The following is a 22,308-nucleotide window of genomic DNA, read 5'->3' as shown; positions in this document are numbered from 1 at the left end:
ACTGCAGGGGGTTTACACCAATCAGCCACAACATTAAAAACACTACTAATAACCACTAATATTCTATGGGTCCCCCTCTTGCGGCCAAAACAGCTCTGACCCGTGGAGGCATGGACTCCACAAGACCTCTGAAGGTGTCCTATGGTACCTGGCCCCAAGACGTTAGCAGCAGATCCTTTAAGTCCTGTGAGTTGGGACAACAAGCCCGATCCCCATGGATTGGGCTTGTTGTTCCAGCACATCCCACAAATGCTTAATCAGATCAGACCCTCACCCCAGCCATCGACATAATGTAGAAGAAAATGTGATTCATCAGACCGGGCCACCTTCTCCCATTGCTCCATGGTCCAGCTCTGACGCTCATGTGCCCATTGTAGGCGCTTTCGGCTGAGGACAGGGGTCATGGCATGGGCACTGTGACACCTTTCTATCATGACCAGCATTACCTTCTTCAGCAATTTGTGCTACAGTAGTTCTTCTCTGGGATCAGACTAGATGGACTAGACTTTGATTTCCCCACACATCAATGAGCCATGGGCGCCCATGACCCTGTCGCTGGTTCACCGGTTGTCCTTCCTTGGACCACTTTTGGTAGGTACTAACCACTACATACCGGGAACACCCCACAAGAAGATGTTGTTTTGGAAATGCTCTGACCCAGTAGTCTCGCCATCACAATTTGGCTTCAAGAACTGACTGTTCACTTGCCATCAGAACGGGATGATCAATGTTATTCACTTCACCTGTCAGTAGTTTTAATGCTGTGGCTGATCAATGTATTTTGATAGTGAAATAGAACAGAATGGAATGAAAGGAGAATGTTGCACCTCAGAGTCAGACTTTTATCCGTTGTTGTCCTTTCATGACTGATATGCCTTGTGTGCATGGAGATCCACAGACCACACCAGACCCTATATCTGTGTCTAACAGTCATAACGACAACTTGGTTTTTTTCCTATTCACCAACATGTTTTTGCGGTTGTAGTTTTATTTTTTGTTTACAAATTATTCGTATTGGTATTTCCTCAGCTTCCTGGTCAGCTTCATGGTTGACGCTAGGGGCGGGGCCATGCGTGGTTGCCGTCACAATGGCCTGCGCATCATTGTGCCGCCCAGGAAGTGTTCAGCACCCACGCGGGTCACCTGCAGACTGGTGAAGAGGCACCGCCTGGCCTCCATGCCACCCATGGTGGAGGGTGAGGGGTTGGCAGGCCGCATCATTGAAGTGGGACCCACCGGCGCCCAGTTTCTGGGGTATGTGTATGTGTATTGGTGTACTTCGGTATGCTGTGTGCTTCTGTATGTGTGTGTCTGCTAAGTAATAGATAATGTGCAGCCAGCCAGTGATCATTGCAAAATGACCCCTGCAGATTGATCAAGAGGGATGGAGGTTATTTTGTGATAATGACTAGCTGGCTGCACATGATCCTGCTTATTACACAGCTACACCTACATAACCTACTGTGTGTTTGTGTGTGTGTGTGAGCTGACTTTATTGTGTATGTATGTGTTGGTTCACGTTTTTTTCCTCTTTGTGCGGCGTACGGATCAGTAAGCTCCACCTCCCCACGGCTCCTCCCCCTCTTAATGAGGGCGAGAGCCTGGTCAGTCGGATCTTGCAGCTGGGTCCTCCTGGGACCAAGTTTCTCGGGTAGGGCGACCGGGTGGGGAACACACCACCCCATGGTTCATCCTGGACCCCTAAATTCCCATAAACCCTTGTCTCATCTTCCTCAGTTTCCCCTTTCCTTAATGTTAGCAGTGCTATGCTTGTAGAGTGCTGATATATGACATAGAATCAATGTTGTGTTCTTTTTCAGCATTTAAACAAAGTATTGGTATATGGTCATGTAGACACAGTTATCTCTCATGTTTTGTGGATGTGAGTTTTGATATGCATCTTTCCCGCATGCTGTACTGTTTCTATCTCTGGTGCAGTGAGTTCCCATCACCTCACTGTTACAGTTAATGGCTTTGTCTCTCCAAACAAATATCTGAAATGGCTCTCCTCACATCCTTGCAGGCCTGTGATTGTGGAGATTCCCCACTTTGCTGCCCTCCGTGGCACAGAGAGAGAGCTTGTCATTCTGAGGAGTGAGACGGGAGAGAACTGGAGGGAACACCATTGTGAATTCACTGAGGAGGAGCTTAACCAGATTCTGAATGGCATGGATGAGGGTAAGAGCACTGCATAGTCCAGTCATTCCCGACCTGGCGTTCCAGGCCCCCACAGGGGGCCCAAGGCCCGACGATTTGAGGCATAATAAATCATAAATAAATAAATCACTAATTTTAAATCGAAAGGTCTTAAATTGAATTAGGTTATATTGAAGGGTTTCTGTGGAGAAAAGTTTGGGAAGCCATGATGTAGGCGACCAATTTAGCGACTACTTTAGGTGTGTATGTACGGTTTAAGCTGTGTCAATCTCACTTATCATTTTAATGGTTGTTTAACATGGGTTGCATACAGCCAGCCATCAAACAATGCATAAAAATAGCTATCCAACATGCTCTGTCCTATCTGAAACACTACATGATTTGATTGGGTGTTGATTATTGATTTCTGGTCTCTCCTTATAGAGCTAGACTCACCAGAGGAGCTGGAGAAGAAGAGAATTTGCCGCATCATCACCCGGGACTTCCCGCAGTACTTTGCGGTGGTGTCCCGGATCAAACAGGACAGCCATTTGATTGGCCCAGAGGGCGGAGTCCTCAGCAGCACCCTGGTGCCACAGGTTCAGGCTGTCTTCCCTGAGGGAGCCCTCACCAAGAAGATAAGGGTCGGGCTGCAGGTAGATTCCCCAGCCGTCCGTCCAACACATAGTCTATGGGTTTATCTCCCTCAAATCAAAGATAAAATAAAGTTTAGAATACTAGAACCAGATATCACATCTCACGGTTATCATGGTCAATATTGATCTTGGGTGAAATTCCCCATGATTCCACACCCTCACAATGAGGGTGAGAGCTCGCTCAGTCATATAATACATTTCTCCATATCCTTTCATCCTAGGCCCAGCCAATTGGTCCTGAGGTGGTGAAAAAGATTCTTGGCAACAAGGCCACATTCAGCCCGATTGTCACATTGGAACCGAGGAGGAGGAAGTTCCACAAACCCATCACCATGACGATCCCTGTTCCAAAGACCTCCAACAATGATGGGACGACAACTGTTTTTAGTGGCGATACGCCTACCTTGCGTTTGCTATGCAGCATTACCGGTGAGTCAGGTGAAAATTTGTGCAAATTTGTCATAGAGAATTTTATGTTTCGGTAAATAGAATATGTCTGCTTGAGTTTGTTTCAGCAACATCACCTTTAAAAGACCAAACAAGTCCGACCAGACTGACAATTACTGTATACAGACTGTGACTCTGGATTTCAGGTGGAACCACGCCGGCTCAGTGGGAGGACATCACTGGCTCCACACCGCTCACCTTTGTAAATCAATGTGTGTCCTTCACAACGAATGTTTCTGCAAGGTAATGCCTCCTGGATCGCCTTCTCCCAAATGTCACCTTTTACAACTATTGTGAGTTGCAAATAGTATTTCCAACAAATCCTACATTCAAAGCCTTTCATTCATATTTTCTCCATCCCATAGATTCTGGCTGATAGACTGCCGGCAGGTTCAGGAGTCGGTACATTTCTCTTCTCAGTTGTACCGAGAGATTATCTGTGTTCCCTACATGGCCAAGTTTGTCATTTTCGCTAAGACCCTGGACCCCATCGAGGCGCGCCTTCGGTGTTTCTGCATGACCGATGACAAGATGGATAAGACCCTGGAACAGCAGGAGCACTTCACCGAAGTGGCCCGCAGCCGCGATGTTGAGGTACAGTGGGATGGGGGGTATTAAAAAAGGGAGACAAGTGTGAAAATAAACATTTACATCTACAGAGGATGAGGATAAACAGGCTACACTGGCCTATAGCTAAAACACAGAGGTGACAGTAGAGGACGAGGCACATGGGAAAAGGAACAAAAGGAGATCAGATAGAAGGTGGAACAGTGGAGGAGACGAGGACCTCAAATAGAATGTGGTGCTTCAGCTGGGATGTTAATGTAGGACATGGAAATGGGAAGAGAGAAAACTCAGGCATGGCTTACCAGACATCTCTAATCATAGTGAAAGTGATGAAAACATGCAGGTTATCAATTTCAAAATGGTCATACATTTGTTACCCTGTTTGCTTTTTTGTCAGATAATCAAATAATTTACCTGCAAATTTCAATAATGCTAGTTTGCAATTACCGGGTTTGAAGGCTACCCATAACAATGGACCAATAATTTATTAGGGATTTGCAGCAGGTACAGTACGAGAGTTTTGTGGGTGAGTAAATCCTGTATCTTTCAAACCTACTAGGTGCTTGAGGGAAAACCCATATTCGCAGACTGCTTTGGGAACCTGGTTCCTCTTACCAAGAGTGGACAGCACCATGTGTTCAGCTTCTTTGCGTTCAAGGAAAACAGGCTTGCTCTGTTCATCAAAGTAAGCATGCTGTTTATATTAGATATACAGTTCCAAATGTTTGTATTTTTTTAATTTTCTCTCCGTTTGCGACAGGTAATTTAAAATGTACCGCGTCAATGGATATAATAACTGTGTAATTAACTGGCAGATTCGGGATACAGCCCAGCAGTCCTGTGGTCGTCTGTCTTTCACAAAGGAACCACGCACTTATCGCAGTCTTAACCACAATGCAATCTGCAACCTAAACATCACACTTCCAGCGTACTCAAAGGTATGTCATATACAGTGATCTTGAATAGTATCAATTACGATTAGTACTAGTAATATACCTTGTTGTATGCTGTCTAAATGGTGTTTCTGTATTGATTGCATTGTCTGTTTTCTTTCATCTATTCTAACTAGGATTCGGATTCGGACCAAGATGCAGATGATGAGGTAAATAATCTACTTGACGCCTAATAGTAAATAGTCAAGATATAGAGTTGTTTGTTTGGGGCTAACCAATTTTTTTAAATACTTTCTTGCAGAGTGAGAAGAGTGACAAGAAATGTAAGCTATCACCATCTTGATTTTATTTTGCTATTTTAACTCAAAGGTCTAGTCTAAAGGTCAACGTGTTGAGGTAATTTTCATAGGGTGGATATTGTCATGGATATTGTAGTTTGCTGAATCTCTCTGAATTTATTCAACATAGTATGTTTAACATCATACGCCTTCACAATATAGGTATATATATATATATATATATATATATATATATATATATATATTCATATCTATATCTATATATATATACAGTAAATATATATATATATATGTGTGTGTGTGTGTGTGTGTGTGTGTGTGTGTGTGTGTGTGTGTGTGTGTGTGTGTGTGTGTGTGTGTGTGTGTGTATAAGTACTATATAAATAATGCTGAGTAATGTGCTGAATGCAGTTTAGCAATGTGAAATTGAAGTCCATCAGCACAGACTTGAATTGCTAGGCATACTAGACGAATTCACTTTCTAATTAACCCCACTTTCTTAATATTACTACTAAAAGTGTGTAGTAATCTATTAAACTCTGGCCGCTATGCTATGGCTGATGTGCATTGCACTCCCCTTTCTCCAAACCCTCTTCATTTTCTTTAACCTTCGCTCAACCAATTTTAATTTATCCTTAATAAGTACAACTACCAAGGTAAATGCAAAGGTCTACTTTTGCATTTACCTTTTCAAAACCACAAATAAAGGTCAAAAGAATGCTTTTTATTCCAAATTACCCAATTTCTAAGATTATCAAACGTGATCATTATAATTAAATTTCAGGCTATTATGGCAATAAAAATGCTTTTGTGAAATGTATTCCTTTTGACCATTATTTTTCCTCTCCAATAACTTCCCATAGCCACTTTAATGGCAGCATGCTGACAAACTTCCTTTGCTTGGCATGGAAATAACTTGATTATGACAAACAATGTGACCTTGTTTGTTCTGTTTTGGTTCATGCCAACAGTTTGGTCATTCTCATCATTCATTCATCATTCATGTACATTTTTTTTAATTAATTTTCTTAGTTTGAATACACTTGCATGTTTGGCATACATGGAATAATTCTGTGAACTTCATTTCATAACTTTACTTTTAAAATAGATCAAATCCCTATTTACATCTTGTTACATAGTTATTGTCGGTTAGACAATAAGACCCCTCTGCTTTCTTTGTAGGAGCTGATATTGCTATTGGATCACAAAGAAATTTTGGGAGGGCTATGTTAACATTTTAAACCTGGTATAACACTTAATACCAGTGTTTTTACATTGTAATTACACATATATAGACATATATGTAAAATGTCTATATAGATTTATATACATAAAAATACAAATACAAAAAAAAACTTACTACAATTAACATGTTTTATTCAATTAGAACGTCTAATTAATAAGACATGCCTATGTCGAAACCAATCTTGAGATGTTTTCTCTCTGTTACTCTTTCCTCCTGTCTATTTGTTTTATATTAATGTGTTTTGATTTTTCTCTGGGGTTCTTTTTGTAACTTTACTTTACTAGTTTTTGAGGTCATGCAGTCAAATATAGAAAATGAATACTCAAGTTATTTCTTGTCCATATCCTATCTGTTTTGTTACTCCTCTGCTTTGCTTATGCTGTCGCTGTTCCTTCCCCATCCCAACTCATCCGGAACACTGTCAGTTACACATCTACTCAAGACAATTGTATCCTGTGTCCTATCAGTCTTCTTCTAAATCTCTGATTTGAGGATTGATTTTGTATCTCTGACTTGACCAACGTTTCCGATATCTCTCTTCCCCTACTTAATTTTTTCCCCTATACTCTTACCCCTTTGGTTATTAACTTTTTTTAATGAAAGATGATGAAACAGAATCGACTGAGACATTCTCCCTGCAAACAAACCAAGCTCTTGACCCAGCAATCCTGGCAAGTCCGGACCTTCTCTCAGAGGTCTCAGATATGAAGCATGACCTCAACAAAATATCTGCAATCTTGACAACAGGCCAAATGGAACACATCACATCCTCAACCGATACACACATAGACACAATGGGAGCAAGAGGAGTTGAGGAAACAGTGGATATTATGGAACAATTTAAAGAGAAGCTGGGAAAAGTTGAAGCGATTCTGCGAGACGGTGTCAAACATGATGAGAAAGAACCACGTGTTCATGTGGAAAAAGAGGAGGAACACATCTTATTTTTTAACTTGGAGGTTCGATCCAAAATGGAGACCAATCCATCTGTTCAAGAGCCAGAAGCGGCGTTGGTCTGTATCGAGAGGCCTGCTTCGGAGGTCAGAGACATGTCAGGCTTGTTGTCACACCTCAGCATAGAGATGGAAGAAGGCCTTGAAATGCAAGATGTCATAAGAACTACTTATAAAGAAGTTCAAATTAAAGAGAGTTTTGATGAGCTTGTTGCAAAGCATGACGGGAGTAGGCGGCCACCAGATATCAAGAAACCTATCAGAAGGAAACTTAGGGAGAGAGAGCGCTCAGGATGCAGTAGCTCTGAGGGAGAGCTTGAAAGGATGAGTTCTGAAGAGTCTCTGGATGGAGATGTAGTATTGGCAGATACTGCGGTTGCACCAACGACATCTCTGAAACCACCAGCATCTCCAATTGTACTTGAGACACCTATAGGTTCAATAAAGGAAAGGGTGAAAGCTTTAGAGAAAAAGGTTGAAGAGGAACAAGAGCAGAAAATTACACAGCCATCTGTCACACAGGTGAAATCAGTCATTTCTTCAAAAATGATGGAGTCAGACATGCCAGAACTTCCAAAAGTTCCCAAGTCTCCCAAATCCCCACGGTCTCAAACAGAAAGATTGGAAGAGACTATGTCTGTTAGAGAACTAATGAAAGCATTCCAGACTGGGCAGGATCCTTCCAAAAATAAAACAGGGTTATTTGAACACAAAGCCATCAATATTTCTTCGAGTTCAACTTTGGCCTCAGGTGCTGCTGAAGAGAAACAACAGAAGGATTCCGGTGCCACTCAGTGGATAACATCCGAAACCCGGATCCAAACTCCCAAAATATTTTATTCAGAGTCTATTGAGGAGCCAGCAATAACTTTCTCAAGAGATGACTCTGGAAAAGCACAGATCATTTCAGACATTACATATGGAGGGGATACAGTAACAGCAGATACAGATAAAGTTCAAATTGATGATATAGGAGGGAGCCTAATGAGAGGGGAGATAGAGATGTTTGGGAAAAGGATCAACAATTTACAGATAGAAGAACCATTGACAAGTGGTGACAGGATGCCAGGTGAAGAGATGCAGATTAGCCCTGATCGCAGACCTTCTGAAGATTTCAGTGCATACATAAAGGCTGAGCTGGAAGATAATCCAGAGTATCAGTTGTTCTGGCTGGCTGCAACTGCGAAGGATATGAGTTATACGCATGAAACAGTTGAAGTTGAAGAATATGATACACATCAAGATTCCAATTTTGGCACCTGTATGAAATCTGATAGTGGAGATGACTCGCAATTTAAGGATGATGAGGATAACCAAAGCACACAGTGTCACAAGCATGTCACAACACACACTATAATTGTGGAGCCAAAGCTTCAGGAGTTCCATATAGAGGGAAAAGAGACACATAAGGCATCTGCAGCGGTAAAGGATATGTCAGGTATGCTGTCACTCCTGAGGAGTGATTTGGATCAGTACATGGAGATGAACCCTGTGACAAGTGGATCACCAGCAGAAGACATTGTTCAGGAGAAATGTGAACAGGTCATTTTGATGAGGGATGGAAGGAAGGAAGTTGTAAATGTCTCCAATGATGAGAAGCAATTGTCTATCGCAGATGACACAACACCAAACAAAGACAACGAAAGAACGGGAGAAATTGTCTACATCAGTGTAGCCAAAGAGGCAGTGAGTGACAGCAAAGATACCATATCACTGGGCATGACTTTGGTGGATGAACCACAATTTAAAGAGGCAAGGACAGAAACAAAAAACACATATCAACTATCTCCATCAAAGAAAGATATGACAGGCATGATATCACTGCTGAGCACTGACTTGGACCAATACCTAAAGGAAAAGCCAGTGGTCGGCAGGCTACCAGAAGAAGATGTTATCCACGAGAAATGTGAACAAGTTATTCTTCCTCAAAATGACAGTTTTAATGACATCCCTAAATCTTCTTGTGAGGATGAAAATATAAATATGACATATAAAATAGCACACTTGGTAGATAATGTTCCTGGTTCTGAAAAAATTGTTGATGATGATGTAGAGGTCAAAGCACGAGCAGCAACTCAAATCGAAGAGACACCATTCCAAGAGGGCCACAATGAGGAAATCGATTCCCATCAACAACCTTCAGCACAAACAAATATATCAGGCATCCCATCATCGCTCAGAAGTGACTTAGACCACCAGCTAGAGGAGCCACCGGTGATCAATAGGCTATGCGAAGAGAATGATTTCCAGGGGAAAGAAGAAGTTATTCTTCCTCAAATGGATAGGTCTAGAGAAACCCTCGAAGCATCTTGTAAGGCTGAAAATGTTTGTCCAACAGATACATATACACACACAATTGACGGTTCTGATAGTGTGGATTTAAAGCATCAAGTAAATAATGAAACAAAGGTGGCAGATGAGGTAGTGGTCAAACTGCTTGTGGCAGGCTCTATAGAAGAGAGCCCATTCCAAGAGGTCCGCCTTGAGACAAAGACTTCCCATCAACAATCTCCAATGGAAAAGGATATATCAGGCATGCTGTCATTTCTGAGAAGTGATTTGGACCAACAACTGGAGGACACAACAGTGATCAATAGGCTTCCAGAAGAGGATGTTATCCAGGAGAAATGTGAGCAAGTTATTCATCCTCAAAAGCAAAGTTCTAGAGGAATTCTCAAATCCTCTACTGAGGATACAAATGTCCCTCTAACAGATGAAAACACACAAATAGCTGATACTGTTGATTTAGATATGAAGTGTGAAGAAAGCAATGGAACAAAGCTGACTAATGAGGTGGAGGCCAAAGAGCCCGCGCAAGTGCCAAGTTCTATAGAAGAGACCCCATTCCAAGAGGTCCACATTGAGACAAAGACTTTCCATCAACAATCTCCAATGGAGAAGGATATGTCAAGCATGCTGTCATTTCTGAGAAGTGATTTGGACCAACAACTGGAGGACACAACCGTGATCAATAGGCTTCCAGAAGAGGATGTTATCCAGGAGAAATGTGAGCAAGTTATTCATCCTCAAAAGAAAAGTTCTGGAGAAATCCTTAAATCCTCTAGTGACGATAAAATAGTTCCGCTAATATATATGAAGTGTGTAGAAAACAATAAGCTGTCTCATGATGTAGAAGTAGAACCACCAGCACCAGCTTCTATAGAAGAGACCCCATTCCAAGAGGTCCGTCTTGAGAGAAACACTTCTCTTAAAACCCCAACTGAGAAGGACATGTCAGGAATGATATCATTGCTTAGTGGTGACTTAGAGCAAAGATTCAAAAGGCCTGCAGTGACGCTGTGTCATCCAGAAGATATTGTCCATGAGAGTTTTGAAGAATTTATATTGAGAAAGGGTGACAAAAGGCAAGTATGCTCTTCTGTGCATGAAACTATGTCAAGAGAAGATGAGGAACACAACATTGTGGATGAAGATGAGTGTATGGAAAATGCATGTCGGAAAGATATAGCTGAAGTTGAAAGCTCTGAGGAGTTTTCATCTGAGGCTAAGCTTAAAATTACACCCACTGAAAGGTTACGTTCCAATGTCTTTGATGAAGTCGTCCTGGACCAGCAACAGTCCTGGAAGACAATACATGATTCTGAGGATAGCCAAAAATTCATTCCGGAGACACCCATTCGTCCTATGCCATACAGTTCAGATATGCCACAGAGACCTGCGGATTTGGAGAGACTCTGCACCGTCATTTCTGATGACACAGACAGATGGCCTTCTCACAGAGACTCACTTGAGGCAAGTCCTGTCATGGATGATGGATCCTCAAGGAAATCTCCAGATTCAATAGAGCCAAGTCCCTCCAGAGAATCCCCCTGCCCAGACTCCCTAGATGGCAGTCCCACATGCCAAAAGAACACAGATTTCATTACTGGAAAAACAGCTGTGTATGAGGACTATTCTTCCCAACTTGAAGCCTGTTTTGTTTCTGACAGAAATATATACAGAAATGATGATGATCAGGAAAAGATTCAGAAGACTCTGCACCTGGAAAGTGAAAGTTTGGCAGAAGTGCATTCTTCTTCTTCTTCACCAAAAACACCAAACAAAGATAAGTTGAGCACTGACTGTGAAATGGTTGACCCTGAAGGTTTTTCAAAAGCCATGAGTGATAGCTCTTTCATGGAAGATGACAGAGAAGGGGATGATATTGCCAAAAAACAATTCACCCCAGAAGAGGAGATGTTTAAAATGGCTGCAAAGATCAAAACCTTTGAAGAAATGGAACAGGAGGCCAAAATGAAAAGTGACGGGAATCTTTCCGAAACTTTTGTTTCATCAGAAATTGATGAAACATGTGAATTTGTGTCAGACCAAAGCCCAGCCACACAGCATTATACCAACACTATACTAGATGAAATCTCTGAAAAATATGTGACAGAGAGCACACGTGAACAAAGGGAAGTAGCAGTTATAGGCATACAGAAGGATGAGTTTGAAATTAAGTCAGAAGAAAGCATCACTCCAATGGATGAATGTCCATTGTTTTCAAACCCATCCTACAAAGAGGTAAATAAACATAACATAGAGTGTGACGATATTTCTAGAAGATCCACAGTTGACACCCAGTCATCTAATGAAGTGATACATGAACACAGTGCAGAATATGATGCAGCAAATAAGTCATCAACACTGCCAGATTGCTCTAGTTTCATGACTGAGCCCAACAGCATCCTTTCAAAATTGGAAGAGGCTAAAGAAGTGTGTACCTATCAACATGAAACAGTTGCTGAGGACTTATCTTTAGAAAAAATGTCTACAGAAGAATATAAACAAGGAGGGCTTGTGCCTTTGTATGCTAACCAAGCTTCAGCTTCTGCTGTTGATGATGATGACGATGCAGCCTTCACTGCAAGGGTTGAGGCTGAGGAACAAAAGATTCTTAATCTTGCAGAGGATAGACGAACACCTGACTCTACACCAGGTCGTACACCAACTGAGGAGGGAACCTCTAACCCATTTCAGTTTCAAGAAGGGAAACTGTTTGAGATGACTAGAGGGGGTGCTATAGACATGACTAGAAGAAGCTTTGAAGAAGAGGGAGAAGAAGAAGGATGTGGATTTTTTCACATAGGAGAACACCCAGTTGATGAAGTGGTGCCAGAGGAGGCCAGAGAGGATGTAGATATTACCTTCCAAGAGATTAACTCACTAATAGAGAGTGACATTTCCAAGAATCCTGTTCCTGAACCTAGAACTTTAATTAAAAACTTGGGTGAAATGTCAGATAGTAGGCTCCTGCTTTTACATTCTAATAATGATAGCTCTATAGAGGTTCAGCCGGGCTCCCCCCCTGCTTTTGAGAGCTTAATCAATGTTCAGACTGAGGCTATAAGCCCCAAAAACCTTAGACCAGACTACCTTGATTCTACCATTGCCGACCTTCAATCTGCCACATCCACCATTACTCGTTCAGTGCACTCAGAACAGAGCCCTGATTCCTCAGAATCCTCTGCTGAGGATGAGGAAGATGAAGACCAGAGGTGTTCAGTCATTGACATGCCATCTTCAACTAATACTCAAATAGAGTTTTCCAGTGTGTCTGCAGGATCTGACATCCAATCAAGGGACATGGAAAATAGCAGTTTAAAATCAAAAGTCCCTGTCAAAGCTTCAGTCATGTTAGATCTGAACCAGGACCAAAGATTGGCTCTGATGGAAACAACCTTCAAGAATCGCAGGACTAGATCTGAGGATAATAATGGCACAAGTAAAGACTCAAAGGAAGACAACAGGAGTCATTCTGATAGTGACGATCTTACCAATAAATCCAAATGCGTACCTTCTAGACTACCTATCATGATCAAAGAGAAACTTGCAGCTCACTCATTCCGGCAATCCTCGGAAATCAGCAAAGATCAACATTCTCTGTCTGGAGTGGCATCTATTGGGTCTTCATCAGATACTGAAGATATCAGCAGTGCTGATAACAGAAGTCCAGATTCAGTTATCTTCAAATGTGATAGCCCAGCCTGGCAGAACTCAGATCCTGATGTGAAACGCTTGTCAAGCATGCAGGCATCTTCTGTGACAGAGGATGTGTTTGAATCCAGGCCTATCTGGAATGACACTGTGGAAACCCAGATGCAGAGAATCATCGATGACCAAACTCCAGAGCATAAGCAAGGTATTCCCAGATGCACATAGGCAATCGCTTTCCTTCTGTTTTTTTCTGCTGAGGTGTCTTTCCTTTTCCTCGGAACACAATATAACATGTCATTTTGTATTGTGTTGTTATATCATTTGTTTTGCAGTTTTATTTTGTCCCATTTGTTATTGAGTTGTTTTATATATATTTTCAGTGTATTTTCTCTTGTGGTTGTGGTCTTATTTATATATACGGGATACTGTATATATATATATATATTGTATATTGTGTGTGTGTGTGTGTGTGTGTGTATGTGTGTGTGTGTGTGTGTGTGTATGTGTGTGTGTGTGTGTGTGTGTGTGTGTGTGTGTGTGTGTGTGTGTGTGTGTGTGTATGTGTTTGCGCAATCTCAAGATTGACAGACCATTAAAATAAGTCGATTTTAGGGCTATTTTATGTTGCACAAATTATTTCATATACAGTACTTTACTAACCCAGTTTTACTATGACCTCCTTACTGGCATCAACAGATTATTAACATTGCTCATGCTACGATATACTGATATAATGTGCTGGTTGTAAGTACTAAAACAAATATCTAGATGCTTTGTTTGACTAATCACCAAATTAACCCTTATCATCACCCATTTCACATCATTATCCACTGCAAAATATTCAGCCTATAACATTGAGGCCACAGTAACAACTTAAGACCACAATTCTTCGAACAATCTTTTTCACATAACTAGAATATTATAAATGTTGTTATTCATTTTAGTTTTGCATTTTATTCGAACTCTGTCTGAGAGTAATGTTCAACTATGACGTGTCTCTAGTGGATTGGCAGGATGATGTTGACAGGAAGGAAGAAACACTTGCAATCATTGCAGATCTTCTTGGATTCAGCTGGACTGGTATGATAACAAATAATGTTATTTTTAAACTGTCTCTTTTTCAACCCAAGTTCAACATTATTTTGATAGAAATGAGATATGAATGGAAAAGCATGTTTTTAAGTTACTTTATCATTAAAGTAACATTATACTTCCAAAAAGGTTACATCATTGCTCTGTATGATATTGAATACTGCATAGACCAGTAACTCACAGTACAGAACATGTTCTTAGGAGTATCTTAAAAATGAAAATAAAAAATCATAAAATAAAAACATTTCATTATGCTGACAAATCAGAGAAAAAATGGAATGTATATTTAATGTAAAAATCTTGATTTTGAAATCATAAACAGTATCTCTTAAGTGTGTGAACACATACAGTCCAAGAATATATATTTTTTTATCTAGCACTGTATGAATTTTCTCCAGAACTGGCAAGGGAGCTAGAATTTAATGAAGACGAGATCCAGCTTGTAAGGACAGAGAATCCCAACTCCCTTCAGGAGCAGAGCCATGCCTTGCTACAACGCTGGACTGAACGAGAGGGGAAACATGCCACAGGTACATGGTTGTTCAGTTTGGAAGCCTCATTTGTGACAGGAAATAAATGTTCTCTGTATAAATATGTGTCGCATTTAGCAAGTATTGGCAAGAAGAAATGTTTAAGAACCCTTCCTTTCCGATTGAATGATTTACTACTTCCACAGAGGACTGTCTGATCAAGAGGTTGACCAAAATCAACCGTATGGACATTGTCCACCTCATTGAAACTCAGATGAACAAGTCAGTTCAAGAGCAAACATCTAGAACATATGCAGAGATAGAGAAGACACTGGATCACAGCGAAGGTATTAAAACTTCTCAATGTTGAATACACAAATATAACTGAGCCATGCAAAAAAAACAATGGTAATATTCATATTTGTTTATTTGTGTGTCTGTATGTGATACATTTTTCTCTATATTAGTGTCAGTAGCCTTATCTTCTGTACAAGAGGATGTAGACAGCCCTAGACTAGTGCGAAGGGTGGAGTCAGACCGCAGACCACCACCAGCTGTCTCTGAAGAGGACCTATCAGTAGCATCCCTACTAGATATTCCTTCGTGGGCAGAGCCAATTGGGCACACACACTCAGAAAGCATGCACGGTGACTTGTTGGAAGATCTGGAGATCCCACAGTAAATATCTCTTTATACATTATCTTTAAACACAACTTTCGTCAATCACCAGTACAGTGGCTAGAAGGCCATTTAGCAGAATAACATTTTTTAACGCAAGTCTCTTTTTGTGTTTCAGTGAATTAAATCCTAACCTGTGGACCTCAGAGGATGTATTAGGGCAAGAATCTACAAATATTGACAACAATGATAAGCAAGTAAGTCCACCTCCGTGTTCAAAAGAAGCGGCATTGTCAAGGTTACCGTCTCAAGTATATCAAAGTTACCACAGTGTTGCAGCCAATTCCAAAGAGGGCGACAATGGGGCATTGCACACCAGTGATGAGGGAACTATGCCAGACGTGTACTGCCAAACCACACCACTAAAGGAAGATGGAGTTGCAGATGAAGGGTGGCCTGATGCTCCAAGAAAACACTCACCTATATCTATTAAAGAGTTTGGTCTAAGCCAGTATGAATCAGACCAGGCTGAGACAGACTTCACTGAGCTTTGGGATGGATTTAGAGATACACCACAGCTTGGTTCTTATATCTCTACTGCCTATTTTACCCATACCCCTAAAGCTAAGCCCAAGTCAAACAAACCTAGTGACAGTGTAGCCCTGGTCCAAAATAAGCACCAAGTTACCACTGAAGAGGACCAAGATGTAGATCTAATAGACAGGGTCTCTCAGAAGCACATAGACAAGATCACAGACCGTTTTTACACAATACTTTATGGCCATGATGAGGAGCCACAGGTTTCTGCTATGCAAGGAGACCTCAAAGTTTTCAAGTCTGATGACCAGGAATATAAGTTTTTCCCGCAGCACAGGTGTGTCCACCCTCAAGACCTTCCCTTCATTGACGAACATGGAGAGGTCTTGAGATTTTATGATGACCACCCTTCAGAGCCTGTTTTCACAACAGCTAAGTACAGCATGGAGGAAATTGACAGACCCACTCAAAAAAATGTACAAAGTAGCCTTTTGCAATGTAGTCTTGAAACTATCGACTCTGCTCATGTGGCCAATGACTCAACTGAAAGTTGTCCTGTTTTGTATTCTGTCAGTCCAAACACTGACTGTGTAATCGTCAGAGCAAAGAAAGCCTATATCTCAGAGTCTGAGGCTGTCACTTCTAGCTTTTTAATGCCTGATATCCAAATCTCACCAAAGTCACCCACAAAAAATATAACACAACATGGCACGCTTAAATCTTTAGTCACAGACTCTGTGCCATATGAAAAGGACTATGACTCTTTTTCACCCATTTCAGAAAGAAGTTTCTCCCCTATAGATGCAGAGATGATGAATGAAGACATAGCTAGACTATCGTCTCCTGAATCTATGATGTCAGTTAGTGATTACAGGGCAATGTCACCTGACTCTCCTATTGGGACAAGGAGATTTTTGTGTCTCGACTCCATCAGCTCATTGGATGATAAACGGCATATCTCCCAGAGATCAAGTCTATGCAGTTCACCAGAGGACGCCATTAAAATTGAACTTAAAGAAAGAAATTATTGTTTAGAGGAATCTGGAAATGAAAAGCATGTTTTGGCTTCACCTGATTCAATTATATCTGTTAACCCTCATAACCTTCTCTCGCAAGACTCCCCAATTGCACAGTTTCTTCCCTCATTACCAGAACATTCAGTATCTCTTTACACACACAGGGCTTCTACATCTGAGTTGATCTTTTCTGATCTGGAGTATTCAGGTGTATGTCAAGATGAGGTGCACACACAAGAAAGACCGGAATCCCTAGAATCTGAATTGTCAGAAACAGAATATGATGGTTTGTGTGAAAGAATGGCATTAGGCACTTCAATAGAAAATGCAGACAATGTAGTTAAACTTCAATGGGATGTGCTTAATTTTTCCTCAGTTCCAACATACGAACCAGTCACTTCTAAAACCGCATGTATAAATGACCAAAATCAACCTCCTCTAGATGACCTATTGAGAACAAGTTATGGTGCAAAAATCCCCCAAAAGTGTGATCCCTCTCTAGTCCCTGGAGGTAGTCCAACAGCACAAAGAAACAACAAGATTGATGACTCCAGGTCTACCACTGACGAAATGTCTGTCGAGAAAAGGTTGAATTTTGCTAAATTAGTTATAGACTCTGATGTGAGATCTTCTTCACCTGAATCTGACATATCTCAGAGCAGTTACTCATTCCTGGAGCTCCTGCTCTCTCAACCAATCCGAGCTCAGCTAAGGAGTCAACATTGTGATTATCTTTTATTCTATTCAAGTGAAAATCTATCGCATGAATTTAATAATACTCTTTATGCACCTCTGTCTGCTCCAAAAATCCAAGCATATGCAGATGTTGTTCGAGGTAGCCATACTGAAAACTCAGTATTTTCATGTGAAAGAACCCAGTCTGTTGAATGTAGATATGCGATATCTGAATCCCCAAAATCACAATCCTTCCTTGAGCACTGGCTCTCTCAGTTAGAACCGCAATCGATAGAGTGTGTTGCATCAATAGGAGAATCAAACAGAGATTTTAATCAACTAAGTAACAGGACTGAATGTGAAACAATCTTACAAAAGGACAGTTTCTCGTTTTCTGATGAGACATATTCACATTTAAAAAGAGCTTTGCCTGAATCCATTTTAGCAGTACAAAATAGATCAATATCCACAGATTCACCAATTCCACAATTAGACACTCAGTGTTTTGAAAATGATGTGCAGCTTTCAGGAAAGATGTTCTTATCACCAGAATCCCCAGTTGAGCAGTACAAATATATTTCCATTGACTCAGCTTATAACCAGCTAAGCCATCAACATTGTGATTATTATTTACAATACACTGAAGTAAAACCATTATCGCCACTGTCAGTTTCATTAAGTGGGGAGGATTCAAGATGTTTTCTTAAAGAACTGCTTGATGAGAACAGAGAAAAGATCCTTGAGAGATTTGTTCCAAGTCATCAGATTGATCAAACATTGATGAAACCAAGCAAGGGATCTGATATGGAACATTCTATGGTAACTTCAAGAAAAGGAGACAACAAAAACAAAAATAAATCTCCTGAATTGATAGTTTTCAACCTTGTAAAAAGGCCGAAGCACATCTTGGAGTTTCACTGGCTTTCTCAGCAATCCGACAGAATAGATTCCAATTCTGAGAGCACTCTAAACAATTCATCCTGTGAGTTTTCAGAAAAGATAACAGCTGAGTCCCCTGGAAATGTTATATGCAAAGAATACCTACCAATAAAAGACGCAAAAAAAGGTGGAAGAGCTAAAGAAACAAAAACCTCAGTCTTGGCATCAAAACCTTTGTCACATGCAGATGTTATTGAAGGTGTTTCTCAAGATAAGCCATTAGAGTCTTCCTTTGAGGAGACATCCTTGGATTCTAGACCACTTTCACCAGATTCTATTCCTTCTGAAAATGAGGATGCCCAGTCATTACTTGAGAATTGGATTGCTGATTTAAGAACAAATTCCCCTGGATCAATAGCATCTCAAGATGAGTGTCAGCTCCTTTCGCCTGACTCACCCGTTCCTCAGTTCAGTCATCAGTGCTGTGATTCTAATTTAGAGCACTCAAGGACTTGGTCCTTGTCACCAGTTTCTGTTACTTCAGACTGGGATTGCACTGAGTGGTATCTTGAAAACCTCTTTGTTGAGACAAGACCCATTTCTCCAAATTCAGTTCGATCAGACCACATGTTCGACAATGTGTTTGATAGTAGGCCCTTGACCCCAGAATCTATATCTTCAGATGTTGATTATTCAGTGCTTCAAGACTGGATGGCAGGCTTTAGGCCATCTTCACCAGAGTCTTGTGCATCTGTTGAGCAGCAATGCAAACATTCTCAGGTCACATTCATTCAGCAGAAAAATCAACATTGTACCTACTACCTAGATTATTGTGAAGGGAGACCATCATCATCACTGTCAATGATGTCAGAACCAGAGTATTGTGGATATTGTCTCGAGGAGTTGTTTGACAAAAACCGAGCAGATTCACCAGACTCGGTTACATCAGACCTCAAGCAGCATGAAACTGGGGTTCCCCTGACTAATCTCACACTTTGTTCATCTGCAAAACCTTTGACATATGCAGATATTGTGAAGGGAGCTTCCCAAGATAAACCATTAAAGTCTTCCTTTGAGGAGACATCTTTGGATGCGAGACCACTTTCACCAGATTCTATTCCTTCTGAAAATGAGGATACCCAGTCATTACTGGAGAATTGGATTGCTGATTTAAGAACAAATTCCCCTGAATCAATAAAGTCTCAAGATGAGTGTCGACTCCTTTTGCCTGACTCACCCGTTCCTCAGTTCAGTCCTCAGTGCTGTGATTCTAATATAGAGCACTCAAGGACTTGGTCCTTGTCACCAGTATCTGTTACTTCAGACTGGGATTGCACTGAGTGGTATCTTGAAAACCTCTTTGTCGAGACAAGACCGGATTCTCCGAATTCAGTTCGATCAGACCACCTATTGTACAATGTCTTTGATAGCAGGCCCTTGACCCCAGAATCTATATCTTCAGATGTTGATTATTCAGTGCTTCAAGACTGGATGGCAGACTTGAGGCCATCCTCACCAGAGTCTTGTGCATCTGTTGAGCAGCAATGCGAACATTCTCAGGTCACATTCATCCAGCAGAAGAATCAACATTGTACCTACTACCTAGATTATTGTGAAGGGAGACCATCATCATCACTGTCAATGATGTCAGAACCAGAGTATTGTGGATATTGTCTCGAGGAGTTGTTTGACAAAAACAGAGAAGATTCACCAGACTCGGTTACATCAGAACTCAAGCAGCATGAAACTGGTGTTCCCCTGACTAATCCCACACTTAGTTCAGCTGCAATGCCTTTGACATATGCAGATATTGTGAAGGGAGCTTCCCAAGATAAACCATTAAAGTCTTCCTTTGAGGAGACATCTTTGGGTGTGAGACCACTTTCACCAGATTCTATTCCTTCTGAAAATGATAATACCCAGTCTTTACTTGAGAATTGGATTGCTGATTTAAGAACAACTTCCCCTGAATCAATAGCATCTCAAGATGAGTGTCGGCTCCTTTCGCCTGACTCACCCGTTCCTCAGTTCAGCGCTCAGTGCTGTGATTCTAATATAGAACACTCAAGGACTTGGTCCTCATCACCAGTGTCTGTTTCTTCAGACTGGGATTGCACTGAGTTGTATCTTGAAAACCTCTTTGTCGAGACAAGACCGGATTCTCCAAATTCAGTTCGATCAGACCACATGTTCGACAATGTGTTTGATAGTAGGCCGTTGACCCCAGAATCGATATCTTCAGATGTTGATTTTTCAGTGCTTCAAGACTGGATGGCAGGCTTTAGGCCATCCTCACCAGAGTCTTGTGCATCTGTTGAGCAGCAATGCAAACATTCTCAGGTCACATTCATTCAGCAGAAAAATCAACATTGTACCTACTACCTAGATTTTTGTGAAGGGAGACCATCATCATCACTGTCAATTATGTCAGAACCAGAGTATTGTGGATATTGTCTTGAGGAGTTGTTTGACAAAAACCGAGCAGATTCACCAGACTCGGTTACATCAGACCTCAAGCAGCATGAAACTGGGGTTCCCCTGACTAATCCCACACTTAGTTCAGCTGCAAAACCTTTGACATATGCAGATATTGTGAAGGGAGCTTCCCAAGATAAACCATTAAAGTCTTCCTTTGAGGAGACATCTTTGGATGCGAGACCACTTTCACCAGATTCTATTCCTTCTGAAAATGAGGATACCCAGTCATTACTGGAGAATTGGATTGCTGATTTAAGAACAAATTCCCCTGAATCAATAAAGTCTCAAGATGAGTGTCGACTCCTTTTGCCTGACTCACCCATTCCTCAGTTCAGTCCTCAGTGCTGTGATTCTAATATAGAGCACTCAAGGACTTGGTCCTTGTCACCAATATCTGTTACTTCAGACTGGGATTGCACTGAGTGGTATCTTGAAAACCTCTTTGTCGAGACAAGACCAGATTCTCCAAATTCAGTTCGATCAGACCACCTATTGTACAATGTCTTTGATAGCAGGCCATTGACCCCAGAATCTATATCTTCAGATATTGATTATTCAGTGCTTCAAGACTGGATGGCAGGCTTTAGGCCATCCTCACCAGAGTCTTGTGCATCTGTTGAGCAGCAATGCAAACATTCTCAGGTCACATTCATTCAGCAGAAAAATCAACATTGTACCTACTACCTAGATTATTGTGAAGGGAGACCATCATCATCACTGTCAATGATGTCGGAACCAGAGAATTGTGAATATTGTCTTGAGGAGTTGTTTGACAAAAACAGAGCAGATTCACCAGACTCGGTTACATCAGACCTCAAGCAGCATGAAACTGGGGTTCCCCTGACTAATCTCACACGTTGTTCAGCTGCAAAACCTTTGACATATGCAGATATTGTGAAGGGAGCTTCCCAAGATAAACCATCAAAGTCTTCCTTTGAGGAGACATCTTTGGATGCGAGACCACTTTCACCAGATTCTATTCCTTCTGAAAATGAGGATACCCAGTCATTACTTGAGAGTTGGATTGCTGATTTAAGAACAAATTCCCCTGAATTAATAAAATCTCAAGATGAGCGTCGGCTCCTTTTGCCTGACTCACCCGTTCCTCAGTTCAGTCCTCAGTGCTGTGATTCTAATATAGAGCACTCAAGGACTTGGTCCTTGTCACCAGTATCTGTTACTTCAGACTGGGATTGCACTGAGTGGTATCTTGAAAACCTCTTTGTCGAGACAAGACCAGATTCTCCAAATTCAGTTCGATCAGACCACCTATTGTACAATGTCTTTGATAGTAGGCCGTTGACCCCAGAATCGATATCTTCAGATGTTGATTTTTCAGTGCTTCAAGACTGGATGGCAGGCTTTAGGCCATCCTCACCAGAGTCTTGTGCATCTGTTGAGCAGCAATG

General features: G+C 41.3%; 1 protein-coding gene across 1 annotated transcript in view; it reads left to right on the top strand.

The window, feature by feature from the left end:
• The window catches only part of LOC307229499 (uncharacterized protein), a gene marked incomplete at its 3' end in the record, with an annotated part of 37,639 nt that extends 16,390 nt beyond the window's left edge, over positions 1-21,249 (top strand). Inside the window, exons 27-42 of the mRNA XM_079999497.1 lie at positions 1,030-1,254; positions 2,024-2,178; positions 2,581-2,792; positions 3,014-3,221; positions 3,386-3,482; positions 3,605-3,833; positions 4,366-4,491; positions 4,622-4,744; positions 4,876-4,908; positions 5,001-5,022; positions 14,137-14,214; positions 14,625-14,756; positions 14,903-15,043; positions 15,164-15,374; positions 15,493-20,978; positions 21,230-21,249. Of these exons, the coding sequence (XP_079855623.1) occupies positions 1,030-1,254; positions 2,024-2,178; positions 2,581-2,792; positions 3,014-3,221; positions 3,386-3,482; positions 3,605-3,833; positions 4,366-4,491; positions 4,622-4,744; positions 4,876-4,908; positions 5,001-5,022; positions 14,137-14,214; positions 14,625-14,756; positions 14,903-15,043; positions 15,164-15,374; positions 15,493-20,978; positions 21,230-21,249 (7,498 nt within the window). The remainder of the gene's footprint in view (positions 1-1,029; positions 1,255-2,023; positions 2,179-2,580; positions 2,793-3,013; positions 3,222-3,385; positions 3,483-3,604; positions 3,834-4,365; positions 4,492-4,621; positions 4,745-4,875; positions 4,909-5,000; positions 5,023-14,136; positions 14,215-14,624; positions 14,757-14,902; positions 15,044-15,163; positions 15,375-15,492; positions 20,979-21,229) is intronic.
• Between the last annotated feature and the right edge of the window lie 1,059 nt (positions 21,250-22,308).

Source organism: Zeus faber (assembly GCF_960531495.2).
Source record: "Zeus faber genome assembly, chromosome: 4".
Taxonomy (NCBI): domain Eukaryota; kingdom Metazoa; phylum Chordata; class Actinopteri; order Zeiformes; family Zeidae; genus Zeus; species Zeus faber.
This window is presented reverse-complemented; position numbering and strand designations above follow the sequence as displayed.